This window comes from Eulemur rufifrons, chromosome 6 (genome assembly GCF_041146395.1).
Source record: "Eulemur rufifrons isolate Redbay chromosome 6, OSU_ERuf_1, whole genome shotgun sequence".
Taxonomy (NCBI): domain Eukaryota; kingdom Metazoa; phylum Chordata; class Mammalia; order Primates; family Lemuridae; genus Eulemur; species Eulemur rufifrons.
The window spans coordinates 98,485,277-98,505,608 of NC_090988.1; the positions used below are offsets into that span (position 1 = coordinate 98,485,277).

The following is a 20,332-nucleotide window of genomic DNA, read 5'->3' on the forward strand; positions in this document are numbered from 1 at the left end:
CTGCCTCCTGGCTGCTGAGCCGGCCCTGCAAGTTCCAGCCACCCCCCCTGTGGAAGCTGTCTGAGGCTCTGCAACAGGCGGGAAAGCCACACTGCTTTCCTGCTCGCACACTCAGAGTCCTGCTCACCAAAATGTGTGCGGGTTTTCCCACCGTCACCAGCGTTCTGGTGGACGCCACCTGGGTGACCTAGGATTCCATTCAATTCAGCCACTCTCTCCCTGCATTGGCATCAGATCCCACAGGTTAAAGGTTGAGTCCCACAACACTGTCCTTACTTCAAATGCCAGTGACAAGTCTGGGTCCGTGGATCTCCTGACCAACCGGCCATAAATCAGGGCTTCCCACACCCCTCCTCTGGTGGTCCCGGAACTCAGGAAAGGGGTTTCCTTCCGAGTCCTGGTCTGTGATAAAGCACACGACCGAGGGTGCAGTGAGCAGCAGACGGCCGAGACGCACAGGGCCAGGGGTGCGGAAGGCTGCGGGCTGCCCTGCCTTCTCCAGGTACTCCCACCCCCCACCTGCTCAGCAGCCCAGAAGCTCTGTGAACCCTGTAGTTCAGGGCTTTTCTGGAGGCTTCCTGACATAGGCCTGACTTATCAACGCTGTCTCCAGCCCCTCTGCCCTTTCTGGAGGATGTGTGGGGATGGGGCTGAAAGTGCTAAGCTTCCCACGCAGCCTGCAGCGCCTAAAATATTTCCTATCCGTCCTTTTCCAGAAAAAGTTCCCCACCCTGGGGATTCATGATAATGATGGTGATAAAGTCACTGTCCTTGTGGACCAGAATCATGATGTTCCAAGTCACCTGCTGACAGGGGGATGAAAAGGCTGTGACTCCTCCCTCCACCACCACCCCCATAGTCAGAGGGCGCCCTGGTGGTGAGCCGGGACCTGGCAGACACTGCTTCTGTCCAAACCTCCTATGAAACCCACCGCTCTCCCCTTCCTAGGGGGGTACTGGGCAGGTAGCCTTTGCCAGACCCTAGGAAGATAAGGGAGCAAAATGCAAGAGAGGAACTTAGTTTCCTTATCCCTCCTGATCAGGACCCTTATCCCTCCTGGTTGTTTGAAAAGAATTTATTTACTCGTCCCAGAAAAACCTGGTATAAAACCCAAGGCTCTTCCCTTTTCTCATGTGGACACCTATTTCAGCCTCCGCCCAGCTGCACCCAGCTGTTCAAAATAAACAGCATTTTGCTACACATGAGGCTTCGTGTGTCTCCCTCTGGGCTCCGATCCTAACAATATCACTTTCATTTTACGCTGGCAGCTGGCTCCTGAGTTCTTTCTTGTGGGAATCCAAGGACCCACTTGGACTTAAAGTGGCTCCCAGCACTGGGTGTCACTCTCCTGCGTCAGTGACACTGATTTCTGTAAGGACACAGTCAGGGTTGGGGAACTGCACAGGGATATGGGTGCCCAGCACAGAGCTGTTTAATGCCCCCACTAGGTGGTGACAGTGGGAACAACTAGGCAGATTGGGGACATGGATTGCAGGTGAGAGCTCTGGGGTCATGGGAGGGTCAGCCTGCACAGGGGAGCTGAGGAAGGGGAAATGAGGACAAGGCTACAGTTTCTGGCAGCAGTGACTGAGGGATAGTCACAGGTAGGGTGTGGGGACCCATCAGTGGAGCTGCCATGGCATTTCTCATATCAATACTCCATGTTATTACCACAGTATCAATACTAGAGTATTAATAGCATTGTCATATTAACACTGCAGCACCCAGCATTTCAAAGGGCTTAGCTCTTTATGTCCCGACAGCGAGCCTGATGGGTCCCCCATCCGGGTCCCCCGTCTGCACGTGGGGACCTGGGCTCACAGAGTTGAGGCAACTTGTCCAACTTGTCCAGCATCACGTCAGGAGTGAACCCAGGCACGTCCCATAGCTGAAGGGCACCTCTCAGTCTGGAGAAACATTCCAGAGCGACATCAGAGTGGGACGCGGGTGGGGGACCCGTAGTTCTGAAAGGCCACGCAGCCAGTCGGGTTCTCACAGTGACCCTGGCCTGCTGAGAGACCTTCTTCACACCAGCTCACCCTCTGAGACTGTTTCCTCCACCAGGAAAATGGGGCAGGTGGCCCCGCGCGGCCTGCATCGCAGGGCCCTCCTGCCCCCGCGTGGCCCGCATCGCGGGGTCCTCTTGATAACGACATGGAGGGGGGGCGGACACTGGAAGCTGTGTTCAAGCCTGAGCTGCGGGTTTCACAGTCGCTCCTCCCACAACGCTGGCGGGGAGATCCGGGCGGGGAGATCCAGGCAAGTATCTATACATATGTTTTATATGGTGTATACATTATATGCAATTATACCTAATATATAATAATTATTAAATTCTTATTTATGATTTGACCTTTTTCTTTCCTTGGTGGTGTTCCCTCTTTTCCTTGTCTGTACTTCTCAGTGTGCAAGTTTCTTTGATTTCCCCCACGCCCGGCTCCCATGGGCCCCGTGCCGGGAAGCGCTAGTGCACCATGGCACTGTGGTTAAGAGCCACACGCTCTGCAGGCCGAATCCCTGGGTTCTAATCCTGGCACCATCACGTACTCTGGTGATCTTGGCAAATGACTTAGCCACTCAGAGCCTCAGTGTCCTGTTTTATGAAATGAGGGTATTAACAGCATCTACTGTCTCCGAGACTCTGGCTGTCCACACAGATTCATTCTCCCTCTCTTTTATAGTCATGGCATTGTGTCTGGGAGCAGGGCTGTCGCGGAGAACACTGCAGCCTCCCTTGCAGGTAGCGTGACCGTGAGACCGAGTGCCTGCTGATGAAAGGCGAGTGTAGACGGGGACGTGGCTGACAGTGAACGATGCCCTGGGGGTGGTGGGGTGACAGCTAGGACAGACCTGAATGTCCCCGGGAGCAGAGCTGCCCCACTGACCTAGACCATTTTCTGCAGAGTTGCTAGGTGAGGATGAAATAAGCATCGAATTCTTTAAGCCACTGTATTTGGAGTATCTTTGTTGGGCTTCAAAACCTGCTTCCGTGAGCACAGTGGGCCCTGAAGGCAGATGGAGCCAAATCCCAGCTCCCGGGCGAGGCAGGGGCAGCGCCGGAGGAGCCTCAGGCCTCGTGCCTTCCCTCCGCTGCCGCCCAGAGCCCCTGCAGACTCAGGCTCGTGACCCCAGGAGCCAGGCCGGATGCGGTGGTGACAGGTGGACAGTTTAATGGGGAAGGGAGAGCGGGAGCTGGACCGTGGGGCCCTGGGCCTTGGCTGGTCTTCCTCTTCTCTGGCCTGGGTCCCCTCAGTACTGGACACAGTACAGCTGGACGCTTCCACTGATGCGGAGGTCCCGCAGCCGCTCCAGGGCCTGCCGGCCCAGGGTGGTGGCCCCCAGCCCCTGCCCATTGAGCGCCAGCTTTAGCCCTCCCTCCTGGCACAGGAGCAGCACCTGGGAAGGGGCACGAGTGGGTGGCGGCTTCCAGGCAGGCCCTGCTTCATTGTCCTGATGCTCTACCCTGCGAGACCCTCCTCCCTCAGAGGACACAGAGACTGGACCCCGGGGCCACCCAGGGCTGGAGCGAACAGGATGGGGTCCCGCTTGTCACTGGCCCATTGCAGCCTTCAACTGGGCCTGGACTGGGCCTCAGTGTCACCAGCTGTAGCTGGGGTTGCTTCCTGCCGAGAGGTGGTCCCGCACATTGCCATCATTAGGGGGCCGTTTTAATAAAGCCGATGCTGGGGTCCCACCCGCATTAATTAATCCGAGTTCTGGCATCAGCGTGGAGGGTTGAGGACCTCTGCAGGGGCTTCTCTCTGCCCCAGAATGTCTTACCCTACCCCCACGAGCATCCGCCCACAGTCTCCCAGATCATTCTGGGAATTCAGCTCTGCCAACATCCTGGAGGGACGTGGCCGCTGGCTCTGACCCACCTCGAAGAATCGCTGGGGGTGAAAGAGGAAGGGGGCCGAGATCAGTTTCTTCCGTCCCCATGGGGAGATCCAGGCCAGAGTCCTGTCTGCGAAGGAAGCCCTGAGTGTCACGGGAGAGTGGGCGGCCTCGTCCCTCAGGCTCAGAGTGAAGCTGCAGAGGCAGAAGGAGGAGGGAGGAGGGACCAGCTGCCGCTGCCCTGAGGCGGTTGCTCAGGATGGAGGCGGCAGTGGCGGGAGGATTCTGCCTCCAGAAACGAGTGCTTAGGGCCCAGGACAGGCTCAGGGCTGGACGCTTGGACACAGCACAGCTCAGAGTAGTGGAAACGTCCACTTTGCTTTCAGATGAACCTAAGGTTGAATCCCTGAGTTGCCATCTGCTGATGGAGGACCATGGGAGGGTGGGGAGGGACTGATCTAGCCTGAGCCTCGGTTTCCCCTCCTGGAGGTGGGGACATAGTAGCAGCTAACACTTGTTGAATGCTAACTCTGTGCCAGGTCCCGCCTTAAAAGTTTTGCAAACAGCTTAGTGGTAGGGCCAGGCTGCCCAGGTTCAACTCTGGCTCTGCTACTTTCTAGTCCGTGACCTTGGTCAAGTCCCTTGATCTCTCCATGCCTCAGTGTCCTCCTCTGTGCTGTGGGGATAATAGCCACACTGTCCCTGCCTGTGGGGTTGTGGGAATTAAATGAGCTAATACATGTCAAGTGCTCAGGACAGCAGCTGGCACACGGGAAGCTCTCAGATGGAACTACAGTTTTACAAGCATCACTCTGTGATGCAGTGTGTGTCTCATAGGGCCGCACGCACCCGGGGACAAGTGCGTGAATGCTCGCAATTCCCAGGACGCAGAGGTGATTTGCGGACGCTAGGGCTGCCTTCCCCGATCCTCACACACGTTCTGTGCCGTGAGGTTTGCAGCCCACTAAACTCATGAGAACAAGAAGTTGAGGGACTTGCTCTGTTACCAGCAATAGCTGTGGGGCCTCAGGCAGGGACATGAACTAGGACTCACGACTCCAGTCCGGGGGCTCTTTCTACTGCCTGGCACCTGCCTCTCCGATAGGGCAGCCTGATTCTTTTTCACGTCTTGGGAGCTTCCAAGGTGTCCTTCTTTGAAGCTCTGCCCTGCGGCGGCTGTGGACCGACTCCTCAGCAGGAAGCCGTTGGGCGTAGGAGACGCACGGTGCAGATGGCAGGGCAAGGTGGGGGGAAGCCTGTGCTGGGCTGGCCTTTTGGGGACTTGTGGAGGATCCTCTCCAGCTTTGGGAAGGAGCTTGGAAGGCCAGGACCCTGGAGCATGGATGGCATGGAGCCTCCAGCCCCACTGTGGCCAGGAGCTGGTCAGGTCCAGGTCCAGCCCCGACCCGCTGTGCCATCCCCCGACCCCAGACAGGCTGTGTTGTCCCACTGGCCTCAGAACTGCTGGAGGAAGATCTGGCTCGACTGCGTCTACGGAAATGTTCCTTCCACTTCCCCACTTTCCCAGCGGGGTGCCTCACTATATATGTGACCATGCTGGTTTCTGAGGACACATGCATGTCAATAATGACCTTGTGACTTTGAGCTAGGCGATGACCCACGTTTGGCGGAAGGAAGTGTTCATTCTACCAACGAGCACCTTTCCGTTTTCCCTGTGGGGTTGGGATTCTATTCCTCCTTTTTCCAATAGGGAAACTCGGACTCAGGGAGGTTTAGTGACCTTCCCAAGACCACACAGCTTATAAGAGGCAAAACCAGGAATGCAGCCCTGTCGCGCCTGTCTCTGGAGGCCCGTGCCATCCTGTCTGTGGGTCATGCCTGCCCCGGAACTCGCAGGCGTGGTCAGGAGCACACAGCGCCAGGGTCTAGTGAGGTCAGTGACTTAGAAAATAAAAGCAAAATAAAGCAGGGAAAACACAGGGTGGGCCCCTTCCCTGCCCTCCCCTGCGTCCACTGAGACACCTCTGACGGCAGCCATAGTTGAGCTCTTACTGCATGCCGGGTGCTCTCCTGAGCACCACCCCTGCAGCCGGAGCTGTTATTATCCCCTTCTTACAGAGAAGGAAACTGAGGCACAGAGAGGAAAAGTAACTGCCCTAAGGGTGCATGGGTAATAAGTGTTGTAAGCAGAGGCCAAAGTCATAAAACCCGATGCATCAAGGCCAGCCGGGTCCGGCTGCGCTGGAGCCACAGGGCTGGGTTTGAGCGCCCCCTGCAGGAGGCGAGAGGCAGTGTTCACTTAGCAACTATGTCCCTCCAGGTCCCGGCTTCCAAGGACCGACATCCTGGCTGGGCCTCCGCCTGCACTGCAAAGGGCCTTTCTGGGCCCCTTTCCTGGGCCCTGTGGCGAGGCGCGAGTTGGCCTGACCAGATGTGCCAGCAGGGAAGGTGCTCCCAGAAGTGGGGCTGCTGGTCCCAATTCCAGCCTGACTCTCATGGGCTCTGCGGCCTTGGGCAACTCACTGCTCCCTTCTGCCCTTCTGTCTCCTTATCTGTGGGAGGGAGATAAGCGGGGTGCTGGGAGAGTAAAAGCGGTGGTGTTTTATGAGCACGTGCCCAGCAGGGAGGTTCTGCTCCCTCCCCTCCCCCTGGAAGCTGGATACTTACTCCTTTGGCTCCTGCAGGACCAGCCCCCGCACCACGATGACCTGCCCGGGCCAGAGACCCCGGGGAAGAGCACGTGAGCAGGGCACCTCCTGGAGAAACGGGGGAGATGACCGACAAGGCCACTCACGGGGGCTCAGGGAGGGCCACCTGCCCCCGGGGCCAGGGGAGCACTGGGGCAGGCGCGTTTCTGCCCCCAGGCCCGCAGCCAGGAGACTCAGCTCTGCGCATTTATTAGACGCCTAGCACAGGCCAGGGCCCCCTGTGCTCTGCTCCTGCCGGAAGCTTCCCCTGGCCCCTCCAGGCTGAGCTCAGTGCCTCCCTGTGCCCCGATGAGCACCACGTCCTTCTCCCCTCGCTGCAGCCTGAACTGTGACAGCCACTCAGCGGCCGTTCCCACGCCAGCCTGTGAGCACCTGGAGGGCTGGGACTGGCTCGTGCCTCTATCCCGAGAGGCTGGCACCAAATAACGGTTTGCAGAATGAAAGGAGAAAGGGAAAGTGAAGCTGGAGCTTCAGCCTGGAGCTGCCGGCCGCCCACAGCCTGCAGCTGTCTATAGAGGAAGGGGAGTCCCACTGAGGGCGTTTCCCACCAGGGGGGCTTCCGGCCCCAGGGTGCAGGCCAGGGGCTGCACCTCCAGGGGAAGAGGGAGGGAGGCTCACTCACCAGCCTGGGGCTCCTCAGCAGGAAAGGCTGTCAGGGAAAGAGAGGGGGACACAGGCCATGCGCGTTTGCTCAGTGAGAGGGAAACTCTCGCTCTTATTCTCACAAGTTGGGGAGATTTGGGGCTTGTCTCTCTCTTGCAGCAGGTGAGTCACTGGGGCCCCAAGGGGTCCTCTTGAATTCAGAGGTCCACCAGCTCCAGAATAAGGGGGAAGCACTGGACATTCACTCAGTGTGGCCTTGGCAAGTACGTGGGCCTCAGCTCCCCTTCTGTCCCGCAAGGCCACCCCCAGCCACCTCGCAGGGTTGCTCTGAGAATCGAAAGCTCCAACTGAAAGGCACCTCCTGATAGGAATACGGGGTCCCTGCCCCTGCAGGCAGCCAGCCACCCCCGTCTGTCTTCCCAAGCTGGCCCCGGAGAGCGGCTGGGAGCGCCAACTCCAGACCCTCCCGGGACCCAAGCAGAGACAGCCGGAGCCGCGGCAGCCGCAGCAGCGAGGCGAGGGCAGCCCGGCCTTGAGCAATGGAGCAGCGGCCTGGCGGGGCCGGGCGCGCTGGGTGAGGGAGGACTGGCCTGTCGGCCAGTGCGGCTGTCGCCCCTCTCCCCGGAGACTCACGTGCCCAGCGGGGTACTCTCTGCTGCCTTCCACAAACGGCTGTTCAGGAGGAGAAAACAGAAGAGCAGTCAGGGCCCCTGCAAGGCCCCGCACCTGTGCCTGGGAGGGCCTCAGGCCTCCCACGTGGCTGGTCGGTGGTTCCCAAACCTGGCATTTTGGACACACCAATTCTTAGGCCCCCCCCTCAGGCTTACTGAATCAGAATCTGTGGAGGCGGGTCCCCGAAATCTGTATGTTGGATAAGCTCATCAGTGGGAATGAGACAGCCGCTGCAGCCTGTTTGGCCCTACTGGGCAAGACGTTCGCCTCCTGGCCGTTGTTCTCAGTGTAGCCGGCTGCACCGGGGGCAGACTCCCGCCCGTGGCTCCGGGGCCCTTTCTGCCTCCCTTCCCCCTCACCCCACCCACACCTGACACTGTGGATTCTCTGCCCCCGGGCTGTTACTGGGGCCCAGGGCCCCCTCTGTCTCTCGCTCTGAGCTGTGGGACGGGTCCCACACCTGTCCAAGGGTCAGTGGAAATCAGCGGCCTTGGCCCCACGGAAACTTACGTTGATGTTCAGGAATCCAACAGCCTCCACCACAATGTCACCAAATATGCCCAGGGTGTCCACACGAGACAGCGGGAGCCGGTAGCGGTAGTGGAGAAAGTGGTGTCCGTTCACACTCACCTGGAGAGGGACAGGGTCTGGCTCAGCAGCAGCTAATGGCCATCAAGCTCATAATAACGTCCCAGGTGTCACTAAGCACTTTTACCTGGATTTTCCTCATTTAACTTAACACCAATTCTACCAGGTAGGTACACTTTGCCGAGACTCGGGGAGCTTAGGTAACCTACCCGAGGCTGCAGAGCTGGCCTTGGGACCGAGGCACCGTCAGCGCCCCTCCCTACCCTGACAAGCACTTCCCACGGCTCTCCTGTGGCCTCTCAGCACACCTGTGGCATCACCAGCATCCCGTCCAGGTGAGGGCACTGAGGCTCAAGAGCTGTGTGATAACATGTACCCCGTAAGTCCCCTCCTGCCAGCTGCCCTGTCCCCTGGAGAAGTCTGAAGTTCCCATCATCCTCCTGGCAGGAGTCCACATCAGAGGTCAAAGCCTTGAGGTCGAGGTTCTGTCTCCCCAGCCCCTGCCCGGTTGGATGTACGATGAGGATAATGAAAGCACCTACCTTGTGGGCTGCCATGAGGATTCAGTGAGCTGACGGACTTAACGAGCTTGGAACAGCGCCTGGCACACAGCAGGTGCTCCCCGAGTGCTGCCCACGACCATGGCAGCGGTGCCCTCTTTGGGGTCAGGCACCATAGAGCTTTCTTGCTGCCATGTGGGCCCAGGGCAGCCCCCCGTCCCCCAGTGCCACTCAACACAGTGACAGGGGAACCAGGAAGGGTGGAAGGACACAAGTTCCAGACCACCCCATGCCGGCCCCTTCCACTCACCTTCACGTCCTCATTCCCAAAGAGGAAGAGGATGAGGAAGCTGTCCCCTTTCTGCAGGGGCAGGTGGGGCCACCGGGCCTCCCTTTGCCAGCGTCCACCGTGCAGGGTGTTGCAGACGACGTGGGGCTTGGAGGTGTGGAAGCGAGGGTTGAAGTGCATGGCGATATCTGGCCGCGGACACAGGCTGCAGCCGCACTGGAAGTCCACCTGAAACCTGGCGGGAGGGGAGGCTCGCAAAGTGCAGCCCGGGTCAGAGACCCGCAGACCCCCGAGGGCAAAGAGGAGCCCCGAGCTCGATGTCTCTAGGGCTGAGCCCAGCACCCCCCCCCCACCGGGCCACCCCCTTACCTGCGTGCGCCTAGAGGGACCCCTCCCTGCAGCACGACCATCTTGCCTGTGTGCAGGCCGCCAAAAATCGTTGTGACATAAGGAACCACCTGAACAGGGGAGAAACCCATCCGTGCAGGGCTGGAGAAAGGGCCTGGGACCCTTTGTCAGGGGAGTGGGGAGGGACGTGGAAGAAGAAAACTCAACTTTCCCTCCCCAGACAGAAAAACGTCCTTACAGGGAAAAACCAGCTTTCTCTGAAATAGTGTCTTCCGCTGACTCCCCCTTCCCGGACGTCATACATCAAAGCCACTTTACACCGGGGAAGCCAAACTCAGTCCCACTCCCCTGTCAGAGCCCCAGCCAGCTTCCTCCCCAGCTCCTAGGCACAGTGGGCCGCCGTGTCCCCAGCGAGGCTTGCTGTCCATGGATGCCACCCTGGACCCCAGAAGCCTGGTATCCCCGCTTCCCGAGGACTGCTAATGGCTGGAGCCCAGGAACTGGGAAGCGAGGGATGGACCAGGTGGGAGCTGGGAGCTGACCCTGTATGGACCCCAGAGAGATGCCCAGCGGTGGCCTTGCTGGCCTTATCTTCCCCCACAGGGAGAAGCTGCCCGGGTTTCCTAAAACACTCGCACACATGCACACCTCCCTGCCTCTTCTGGGCTGTTCCTCTGCTCTCCCCCACCCTGACTCTTTCTCCAAGCATCATCCACTTGGGGGCTGAATCGCTCCTCCCCTGCCCTGAGCTTCCAGAGCTTGGCCCTGGCTCCGAGGGACTGGCCGGCTGTTTTCACCAGGAGCCCACAAGCCCCTCAAAGGTGAAGCCTCTCCTTTCCCGTCTGCATGCACAGCTGGGGCTCTGCATAGGAGTTTGTGGAATGAGTGTGAACAGTGCGGCAGGTAAAGGGAAAATGATAATTAGTGCTCATTGGTCGGGTGTCTGCTGGGAGTTCAGCCTTCTGTAAAGCCTTGCCCTGGGCACCACCTGAGCAGGAGGGGGAAGGAGGAAGCCCCCGCCCTCCCTGAGTTGGAGGTTCCCACCTGGCCCTCCCTTTCGCAGGCTGGAGATGAGGCTGCCCTTACCCTTGAGGTAATCAGTGTCCCCTCAAAGATCTTACCCGCTCCCTGGTCCTCCTGGCTCCCACCCATCCCAGAAGGGGCACAGCACTGTGCTCCAGGCATCACCACTTTCAAAATGCAAGGGCCCTGGGGGCCGGCAGTCATTCACACCCAAGTGGGAATTAGCAGGGCGGCGCCTGTGCTCAGCTCAGGAGGGCCTTCCAGAGCCCAGGGCAGGGTTGAGGAAGCAGGGCCCAGACAGAGGTCCTCTCCATCCCGCCACCCTAGAGTCTGGGCCCAGCCAGAAGGGAGGAGCCCAGAGACCTAGGAGGTTCCAGAACAGTGCAGTGGCTCACCGGGTGGAAGACTGGTGGCTGCAGGATGAAGCTGTCAGGAATCGGGTCCAGCTTTTCTCCAAGTGACATGGGGTGTGGAAGCTCCAACTTAGGCTGCAGTTCCTGGTTCCAGGAGCCCTGCCCCCACGGGACTGACTCGCCTTCCCCAGCCAGGGTCCCAAGCGTCTGGGGCAGCTCTCCCTGCTGCTCGTCTCACCTGCCCCTGCAGGGTCTTAAGCCACTGGGAGCAGGCCTGGGGGCAGCGGTCCACCCCCGGGCCCCACCAGCACCAGCCCTGGTGGTGCAGAGCAGAGCTCTGGCTGATCTGGAGCTGCCAGCGGAAACTGCGTCCCAGGCTGGGGAGCTGCCACTCTCCAACCAACTAACTCGCCCCTCCGGGTCTGAGGCACGCGGCCATTGCAGAGGGAAGCCAGAGGCTGGCTCCCCTGGGGCTCGAGCCCTCACTGGGTGAGAGGAAGGGGTGTCGGTGCAGCCCCGCCCCCAGCTGACCATGGGCGGCTTCCCATTCCTCCCCCATCTTCCCACAAAAGGATTTCACCTCTTCCCCTCATTTCCCTGCCCCTTACCCCACTCTTCTTCCTTTCCCAAGTTCTCCAGTCCCCTGAGTCTCTATTTCGGCATCAGCTGGAAACCCCAGGACCCGGCTGGGGTCACAGGAAGGTGGAGTGAGAAAAGCGCCGGGAGAGGAGGCCCCTTAGGCTCAGCAGTGGCAGTGTCGGGGCTCGTGGCTGCACAGGAAGGAGACCTGCACTCTTGCTCCTCCTCTGCTCTAATGTGCTGTGTGCCCTTGGACAAGTCACTCCCCATCTCTGGGCCACTGTTGCTCATCTGTGTATTGGGAGGGTGACCACAGCAGCGTGTCTTGCAGGGAGGCCTGCACGTGAGGGTGGGGGTGGGGGTGGGCCCCGACACCTACGTTTTACTAGAGTCTTCCAGTTCTTGTGCAAATTCCAATAATGCTTTCCTTTTAAAAAGCAGCACGACCTCTCAACTTTACTCCCAGTTGGGAGGCCCCAGTATCTGACCACAGGTCAGACTTGGCAGCAGGGAATTCCTGGCCGGGCCAGGCTGGGCAAAGGGTCAGGTGCTGGGGCCTGAGGAAGAGTCAGCTCCCTGCATGGAGGGAAGGTGGGCGAAGGGTCCTGGGTGAGGTAGCACGGCCAGAGCCAAGCGCCCCCTGCCGGCTGGGCCTGCGGTGTCGGGCAGGGCTCTGTCCAGCCGCTCCGTGTGTCTTCCCCGTGTCCACTGCCTTGTGCAGCGTTGTCCCCACTGCACTGAGCACAGGGACCTCGAGGCCTGCTTTGAACCCTCGCAGGACAGAGCAGGAAGGGGTCCCGGGGAAAGTGTCTCTCTACCACCATGGAGGCACATCCACGCCGCCCCTCCCCCGCCCCCCCATGGTGAGGTCCTGGTCCTGATCCTATCTCTGAAGAAGGGGATGTAGATGCTTATGGGGCCGGGGTCACCACGAGATTTTCCTCCTGCTGGCAGACGAGCCTGTGCTTCTGGTCCTTGTGGAAGTGGCCTTGGTTGGGGACCAACGAAGGTCCTGGAAGAGGGTGTGGGCCTGAGAATAAAGTCGGTGGAGACCTTTGCCCCGGAAGCAGCTACTGTCCCTGCCCTCTCTGGATGTCACTCCATCCAGTGCGGTTGGGTGAACTTGCGGTTAGTGACACTGCCAGCAGGGGAAGGGGCAGAGAGTGTGTCCTCTCCCTGCCCAGGGGCTGCAGCTGCCAGCCCAGGAGGAAGCAATCCCAGGATGGGGCCCTGTGGACTGAGCAAAGGCAGCTCCCAAGGAAGCTGGGGTCAGAGTCTCCTGCAGTTTCTTCCCGCCACTGCCAAGTCTCCCACTTTGTAGCTTTGGGCCAGAGCCCCCCACTCCGCCCCTCCTCCCCACCCGTCTCAGGGAAGGAGAGAGTCATGTAAGAGAGCCTCGGCGCTCCGGTGGCACAATCGGTCAGCATGAGGTACTTACATAATTGTGCCCGGACCACACGGCAGATGTCCTGATTCAATCAAGGACTGTCGGGCAGTGGCCTTTGCTAAATAGAAAGGGTCACGAGTGTCAGAGTCCTGGTGGGATCTCAACTTCAGATGAGATTGGGTCTTAGAGTCTAGGCTGGTGCTCATGGGCCCCTGGGAGGGCCTGGCCCAGGCTCTGGCCAAGGGGGGCCCTTTGGTCGCACGGTGGGGCCATCCAACATGACCAGCTGACCACAGCGGAGCGAGGCCGAGTGGTTCACAGATGTGCAGGCTGGACAGAGCCCGCTAGCGCGTGGCAGCCTCACTCGAGATGTCTCTGAAAGACAGTGGCGAGGGGAGCTCCTTCCAATGCAGAGAGCTTCAGGGGGTGCCCTGGTCAGCCACTCCGGGTCAAGGGAACGGGCCTGAGGGTCACATACACAGTCTCCAGGGCAGTAGCAAGTGGCTTCTCCAGCTGATCAGGATCTGCTCCGCTTCATGTCAGCGCCTCACTTGCCGTGAACAGTTGACGTTGCCGAATGTCTGCTGGGTGACAAGTCAACACCAGAAATCCTGGCACTGCCACTTTCCAATGACACAATAACGTATCACATTAAAGATTTGGGTGCAAACATGAAAACTGAGTTAATATAGTCCCTGCACACACATTTGGACAAGGCTGCAGCGTTGCTGACTCCTGGTGTTGCTCTAGTGCTAGTGCCCAGCGACCACTGGAGAAGGTCTTTATGTGGGAATGGCCGGTGAGAAACAAAAGTGCTAAAATATTCAAAACGTCAAATGACTTTTTTGAATCTCATGGTTTCTTCTTGAGCACCTGTGTTGAGAGCTTCACTGATGGTACAAAAGCAATGATGCCTAAGGCTGCCGGTGCTTAGCTCGAACCCAGGCAGGGTGACAAACGGTAACAGCAGTAGTCATCGTGTTCCTTGCCATCATCACGCCTTTGTAGTATTTTTAAAAAGCCATCTTTATCTAGGAATATCCTTGATGAAACAGTAAAAAGTCTTAATTGTATTAAATAGGACCGTTGAGGACATGCCTTTTTCATAGTCCATGTGACTCTATGGAAGTATATATGGGACACTTTTGCTGTGTGACAAAGTGCAGTGATTTTCTCAGGCTAAGGCACGGCGCAGTTGTCTGAGCTGAGAACTGAACTAGCCTCTTTATTCCGTGCCTCTCCATTCTCACGTGAAAGAATGACTGACGGACCAGTGAACACAGTGAGTTTGTTATTTCAAAGAAAACAACTGGTATTATTGTTGCCAGTAATACCATTTGGGCTTTCAAGTAAAAATTAAAATTCTGAAAAACATGTATCTGCTACCTTGAGCATAACAGCCTCCCAATATTCAGTTTTCTGATGAGATCACTGGTACTATTAACAAATGTGATAAGGCTGGGCACAGTGGCTCATGCCTGTAATCCTGGCACTCTGGGAGGCTGAAGTGGGAGGATTGTTTGAGCTCGGGAGTTCGAGACCAGCCTGAGCAAGAGCGAGACCCTGTCTCTACTAAAAAAAAAAGAAATAGAAAGAAATTAGCTGGACAACTGAAAATATATACAGAAAAAATTAGCTGGGCATGGTGGCGCATCCCTGTAGTCCCAGCTGCTTGGGAGGCTGAGGCAGGAGGATCGCTTGAGCCCAGGAGTTTGAGGTTGCTGTGAGCTAGGCTGACGCCATGGCACTCTAGCCCGGGCAACAGAGCGAGACTCTGTCTCAAAAGAAAACAAAAAAACAAATATGATAAATAGATACGTAGACAGATTTATCTACAGCCAGATACAGTCTATACAGTCAGCCCCCAGTATCTTTGAGGGGCTGGTTCTGGACTCCCGCAGTACCGAAGTTCTCAGATGCTCAAGTCCCTGACATAAAATAGTGTGTAGTATTTGCATATAACCTACGTGAGTCTTCCCATATAAGTTAAATCATCTCTAGATAACTTATAATACCTAATACAATAGTAAATGCTATGTAAATACTTGTTATATTGTATTTTTATATGTATTATTATTACCATTGTATTTTTTTGCACTGGGTTTTTTTTCCCTGAATATTTTTGATCCGTGCTTAGTTGAATCCTCGAATGTGGAACCTACGGATGTGAAGGGCCGACTGTAATGAAACGTGTCAACATTTCAAAGAGCTGCATAACTCGTGACTCAGCATTTTCCAGACAATTAATGCATGACATGATTGCATATGGCTAAAAGATCCAATCGCCGTACAGTTTAAATCAATGGATTGTAACATAACAGATTATGAGAAGTTCACCGATATGGTTTCAGATGCCACATTGCAACTAACCTTTAAGAAACTACCACTTGTCAAGTGTTGGTGTAATTTCCAGGGAGAATAATTCAAATTTCAAAGAGTATCTGAAAGAGCTGTTAAAAATCCTCTTTCCTTTTCCTCCAACATATCTGTGTGAGGCCAGACTTTCTTCGTATACTTCAACCAAAATAACATTTGCAGCAGATCCAACGCAGAGACGGATGGGAGAATCCACCTGTCTTCCCATAAGCCAGACGCTGAAAACATTTGCCAAACAAGTGAAACAATGCCATGCTTCTCAGCAAAATGTTTTGTTTTAGAAAACGTATTTTTTTCATAAAAACATGCTATTTCATGTTAACATGCAATTAGTATTTTTATTTTTAAATGACTGCATAGAGTAAATATTTTTTAATTTCTCAGCGTTGATTTCTAAGGTGGCAAATGTCAACAGATACAGACCCCGTAAGCAAATGCTCTGGGGTCTCGAAACCAAAGCATTTGAGAACCACCGCCGTGGAGTTTGAGAAGATTTGAGAAGGGAGGATCCTGGGTGCTGACACAGGGACCCCACGGTAGAGATGTGAGCTGTGCTGTGGGGCAGGCATGACCCCCGTCCTCTCCCACAGACAGTAAGGAACACGCCTTTCCTTCCCCTTTCTCACCGGGCTCTCCCAGTAGTTGATGCTGGGAGCCATGAGCCTGAACAACCATACATGTCCCCAGTCCCTGGAAAAGAATCTCCTCCAACTGAGGACAGAACCTGGACGGAGCGGGGAAACTCCCGGGGGAAAGGTGAGAGTGTGACGGAGTGACGTCTGGACCCGCTCACCCCTCAGGGAGCCTAGGAGCCGGGGTCAGGCCACGTTGACGCCACCCACGTGCAGAACCTCCAGCGGGTGTGGGTTGAGACTTTCGTCATTTATTTCTCAGCTGCCTCTCTCCAGGAGGAGCTTGCCCAGAGATACTCTCTCCCCATCTCCCTTACTCTGCTGTCTCTCTCTGAGAGCTTGGGGCCATCCGTGGCACAAATGGATACGTTTCTAAGAAGAAAACGTGATTTGAGCACCCCGCGGTGCGGCTCACTTCCTGGGGTGGAGCGAGTCCTGCCCTTCCCGACGGCCCTCTGGGGCCCCCCGGAAGCCCCGGCACAGACCTGGGAGTGCTGTGTCTGGGGCCCGTGGCTGGTCACTGCCGGGGGTGTGAGGGTTGGGACTGGGGAAGAGAGGGAAGAACAGAGCATCCGGGAGGGTCGGGATGTGGACTGAGGAGCAGGGACCCAAACTGTATGGTGGCCTGGGAAGGACACCCTACCGGGCTGACTTCAAGGGATGTTTTAGGGCAGGGCCCTCAAATATGGCTTAGCCCCAAAATGTACCAGGTATTTCAAGTCTCAGACATCACCTGAGAGGATGGGTCACGGTGTTGGGCACATTGTGACAATGTGCTACAGAGGTTTGTGCAGAAGAGGAAGGGGTCACGGAGGAGAAAGACTCTATGCAGAGTTGGGGGCTGGGTGGGAGAGAGGCAGAAAGGGACCCGCAGAGGGCACCTCAGAGACCACGCTTGGACTCCTGGTGGCCAGAGAGCAGGACACAGGAAAACACAAGAGCCCGTGGATGGTCCTGATAACACCGAGGGCTCCACTCTCCCCCACGGCTCCCAAGAGGGCCGGGTGGTCTGAAGCCCGAGCGATTTCTCCAGGACCAGAGTGTCTGGAGCAGGCCCACCTCCCCACACAGGCGGTTCCTGTGCTGGCCCCAAACGTAAGAGCGAGGCGTCTGCCCCTTCTCCTTCCGACCCCATTTGCCCAGGGGATTCAGGGTCCTCTCGCCTGCCCTGTCCGTCACTTCTTCCCACGCTGCCACTGCTCGGTCACGCAACCCACCGTCGTCTCCCTGTCTGACGTCTCCACGGGGACTCCTGATGCCTAAGTCCTGCAGCTTCTGTGTACGAGACTCTCCAGTGGGGTGTCCCCCAATTTTAGCCCACACATATTCTCTACCAGCCCTACCCCTACCCAGCCTCCGCCACCCCAACATCCTCATCCAATTGTCCATGGAGTGACTTGTGCCATCTTTGCATGAGGGCTGCACAGCGCGGAGAGACAGGACACTTTATCTTAAAGCACAAAAGTCCGAAATGGAGCAGCCACTGAAGCCAGCAGCCTCGCAGCTCCTTACAGAAGTGGCCTAGCCCCAAGGACGGGTACACCACAGCAAAGGTGGCTTAAAACAACACAGTTGTTTTATTTTGAGTTTTTGTGTTTTACTCACATTCCGTATCTGTTGCAAGATATTGCTGTTACTTAGGGACCCAGGCTGATGGAATAGCTGCCACCTTCAACACTGCTGGGCAGAGCAGGAAGGAGGCTCCGGAAGGCCTCAAACTAGAACATAAGGCCCCCGACGGGCCTCCCACTCGGAACTCATCATTCAGAACTGTTCCCACGGCCCTATCCAAGTGCAATCTTACCAAGCTCCGTGTTGTCAATTCGCGTGCATAACCAGGAGGAAATAGATTTGGGGTGCTACGGCAGAATCGGGGGAACACGGGGGAGGCGTCCATTGGGTGCAGGACATCAAGGGAGGGGCAGAAGGCAGAGACATTAACAGGAACACCTTGCACCCACCTCGACGCGCCAAACACGCTCTGAGCACTCCACAGGGAGTGGCTGCGTGAAGCCTCACAAAGCCCACGAGGAGGTGACACGGCCACCTTTACCGCTAGGCGTCAGCAAACTACGGCCAGAGGCCCCATCCCGCCTGACACCTATTTGTGGATGGTCCATGAGACAAGAACGGGTTTACATTGTAAATGGCTGGGAAAAAAACCAAAAGAAGGATATTTTGTGATATGAAAAATTACATGAAATTCAAATTTCCATGCCCATAAATAAGGTTTTACTGGAGCACAGTCACGTGTAGTCTGTGGCTGCTTTCTGCTATGGTGGTAGAACGTTCTGGGCCGATGCTGCTGGGAGCTGGTCTGGACTGGACGCACCCATGACGCAGAACACGAGGAAAATCCCCTGGCTGGGGCCGTCACACATGCGCAGGGAGCCCTGGGCTCTCCCTGGGGTGCCCTCAGGCCGCTTTGTCCTTTGAGTGACATATGCCAGCCAGACACTCGGAGGGCTTCCAAGAGGCGAGGGGACAGGCTCCTGCTCATCTCAGCTCTCAGGACGGCGTGAGCAGCTTCCTCAGACTCCAAATAAGCTCTGGAGCTGATGCCAGGGGACGTTCCCCTCTCCAGGAAGGAAGGTCCGCTCGGTGTTGGGGGCTTAGGACAGAGCCCAGGGTCCCTCAGCAACCTGCACACAGCCAGAGAGGATCCACAGCTTCTCACTGGCCGAGCTGTGGTGATGACCTCAGCTGATGGGCCACTGCCCGACAAATGGAGGGACATTGCCCTGTAGTTGGTGACTGTCCTACACTGGAGGGACACAGCCCTCTAACTCCCAACACTACCCTATTACTAGGGGACCCTATTGGAAGGTGGATGTGGGTGGGAGGAGAGGGCTCCTCCCCTCCGTTTTCTGCTCAGGAAGCCCCCTCCCGGCCAGGAAGCTGCTGTCCTTGTTCTTGGTGCAAAGATGCAGCCCACCGGCGTCCTGGAGGCTCCTGCTCACCCAGCAGCTTCCCGTCAAGCCACCCGCTGCAGCCCGGGGCGGGGAAAGCACACGCTGCGCGGGAAGGCTTAGAAGTCACACGAGATTTATTGCAGCCTCTTCCTAAGGAATTATCAATAGAATGAAAAGATCCCTCTCCCTCGAAATGGGAAACAAAACTTGCTGGACGTGCCACTCTGGATGGGATTGGCAGAGGTCCTCGCCGTGGCTGCCAGCGACAGCGACAACATGACACTGGAGTCCTTGAGGAGAGGAGGACTCCGGGCAGGATCGACCCTCAGTCCACTGCCAGGCGCTGCTGCTCTGCCGCCTCCAGCTGGAGAACCTGGAGAGAGAAGCCCGGACACCATGGTCCGTGCATGGACTCTTTTTTTTTTTTTTTTTTGAGACAGAGTCTCACTCTGTTGCCCAGGCTAGAGTGAGTGCCGTGGCGTCAGCTTAGCTCACAGCAACCTCAGACTCCTCGGCTTAAGCGATCCTACTGCCTCAGCCTCCCGAGTAGCTGGGACTACAGGCATGCGCCACTATGCCCGGCTAATTTTTTCTATATAGATTTTTAGTTGTCCATATAATGTCTTTCTATTTTTTTAGTAGAGACGGGGTCTCGCTCAGGCTGGTCTCGAACTCCTGACCTTGAGCAATCCACCCGCCTCGGCCTCCCAGAGTGCTAGGATTACAGGCGTGAGCCACCGCGCCCGGCCTATGCGTGGACTCTTGACAGTCGTGCTGTCGAAATACACCAAAGAGGGGGTCACACGCCCTGGAGTTGGAAAACCAGGTTGTCAAAGCGTCTCCACAGGGTACTGCGAACATGTGCGTTGGAGAAGGCTGGAGGGTGAGTCTCAGCACAGGCACGGTGGTCACTGAGGACGTCAGAGTGCAGGTGTTTTCATCTTTACCTGGCTGTGTATCTCACGCCTCCACGTGTCATTTTCCAGGCTACACAGCATCCGGACCCCCTGCCCGGTCTGGGGTAATCCGTGGCCGAGTGGGTCTTGGTGGGAACCAGGCCCCCATCCGCCATGACAGAAGCCGGAGCCGGGAACAGCTCTCTTTCCCTGCCCTGGGTGGCCAAGTGACAGCTCTGTCACCAGAGGCTCAGCCACTCCACTGCCCAGTGATGCAGTGACATGCAGGAAGGCAGAGCACTGTCATCCGCCGCAGCAGGCGTGGAGCATGGGCTCTGTCTGGCCACAGCAAGGGATTCAGGGCAGCAGCCGCCTGGCCTGAGAGTCCCAGCGTCCCAGCCTCCATTGGCCCAGCCCTCTCTTCAACCCTCCCAGTTACTCTTCTAGTAAGTTCCATTCCACCAAAGTCAGCCAGATATAGTATCTACTCCTTGCAACCAAGAAGCCCCCACAATCATCCGGCCCAAAATGTCAGCGGTCCTCAACCCCGGCATTACTGACACGATAGACCGGGTGATTCTCTGTTGCGGTGGGGGTGGGCCCGTCCTGCGCCCCGTAGGGTGGTCAGCAGCACCCTGGACTCCTGCTCCAGACGCCAGCAGCACAGACCC

General features: G+C 57.0%; 2 protein-coding genes across 3 annotated transcripts in view; both read right to left on the minus strand.

Annotated features, from left to right (window-relative positions):
• Positions 1-3,249: 3,249 nt before the first annotated feature.
• On the minus strand, positions 3,250-10,990 carry LGALS12 (galectin 12). The gene is made up of 9 exons (XM_069470291.1): positions 10,922-10,990; positions 9,525-9,613; positions 9,177-9,390; positions 8,289-8,408; positions 7,740-7,778; positions 7,126-7,152; positions 6,463-6,551; positions 3,879-4,029; positions 3,250-3,396 (listed from the first exon to the last, which is right to left on the minus strand). Exons 1-9 carry the CDS (start codon positions 10,988-10,990, stop codon positions 3,250-3,252), a joined length of 945 nt encoding a protein of 314 aa, XP_069326392.1.
• A 7,913-nt stretch (positions 10,991-18,903) lies between these two features.
• NADSYN1 (NAD synthetase 1) overlaps positions 18,904-20,332 on the minus strand; it is a 33,366-nt gene continuing 31,937 nt past the window's right edge. For both annotated transcript variants that reach the window (XM_069471695.1, XM_069471696.1), the window contains one exon: positions 18,904-19,138. In XM_069471695.1, the coding sequence (XP_069327796.1) occupies positions 19,091-19,138 (48 nt within the window). In that variant the 3' untranslated portion in view covers positions 18,904-19,090. The remainder of the gene's footprint in view (positions 19,139-20,332) is intronic.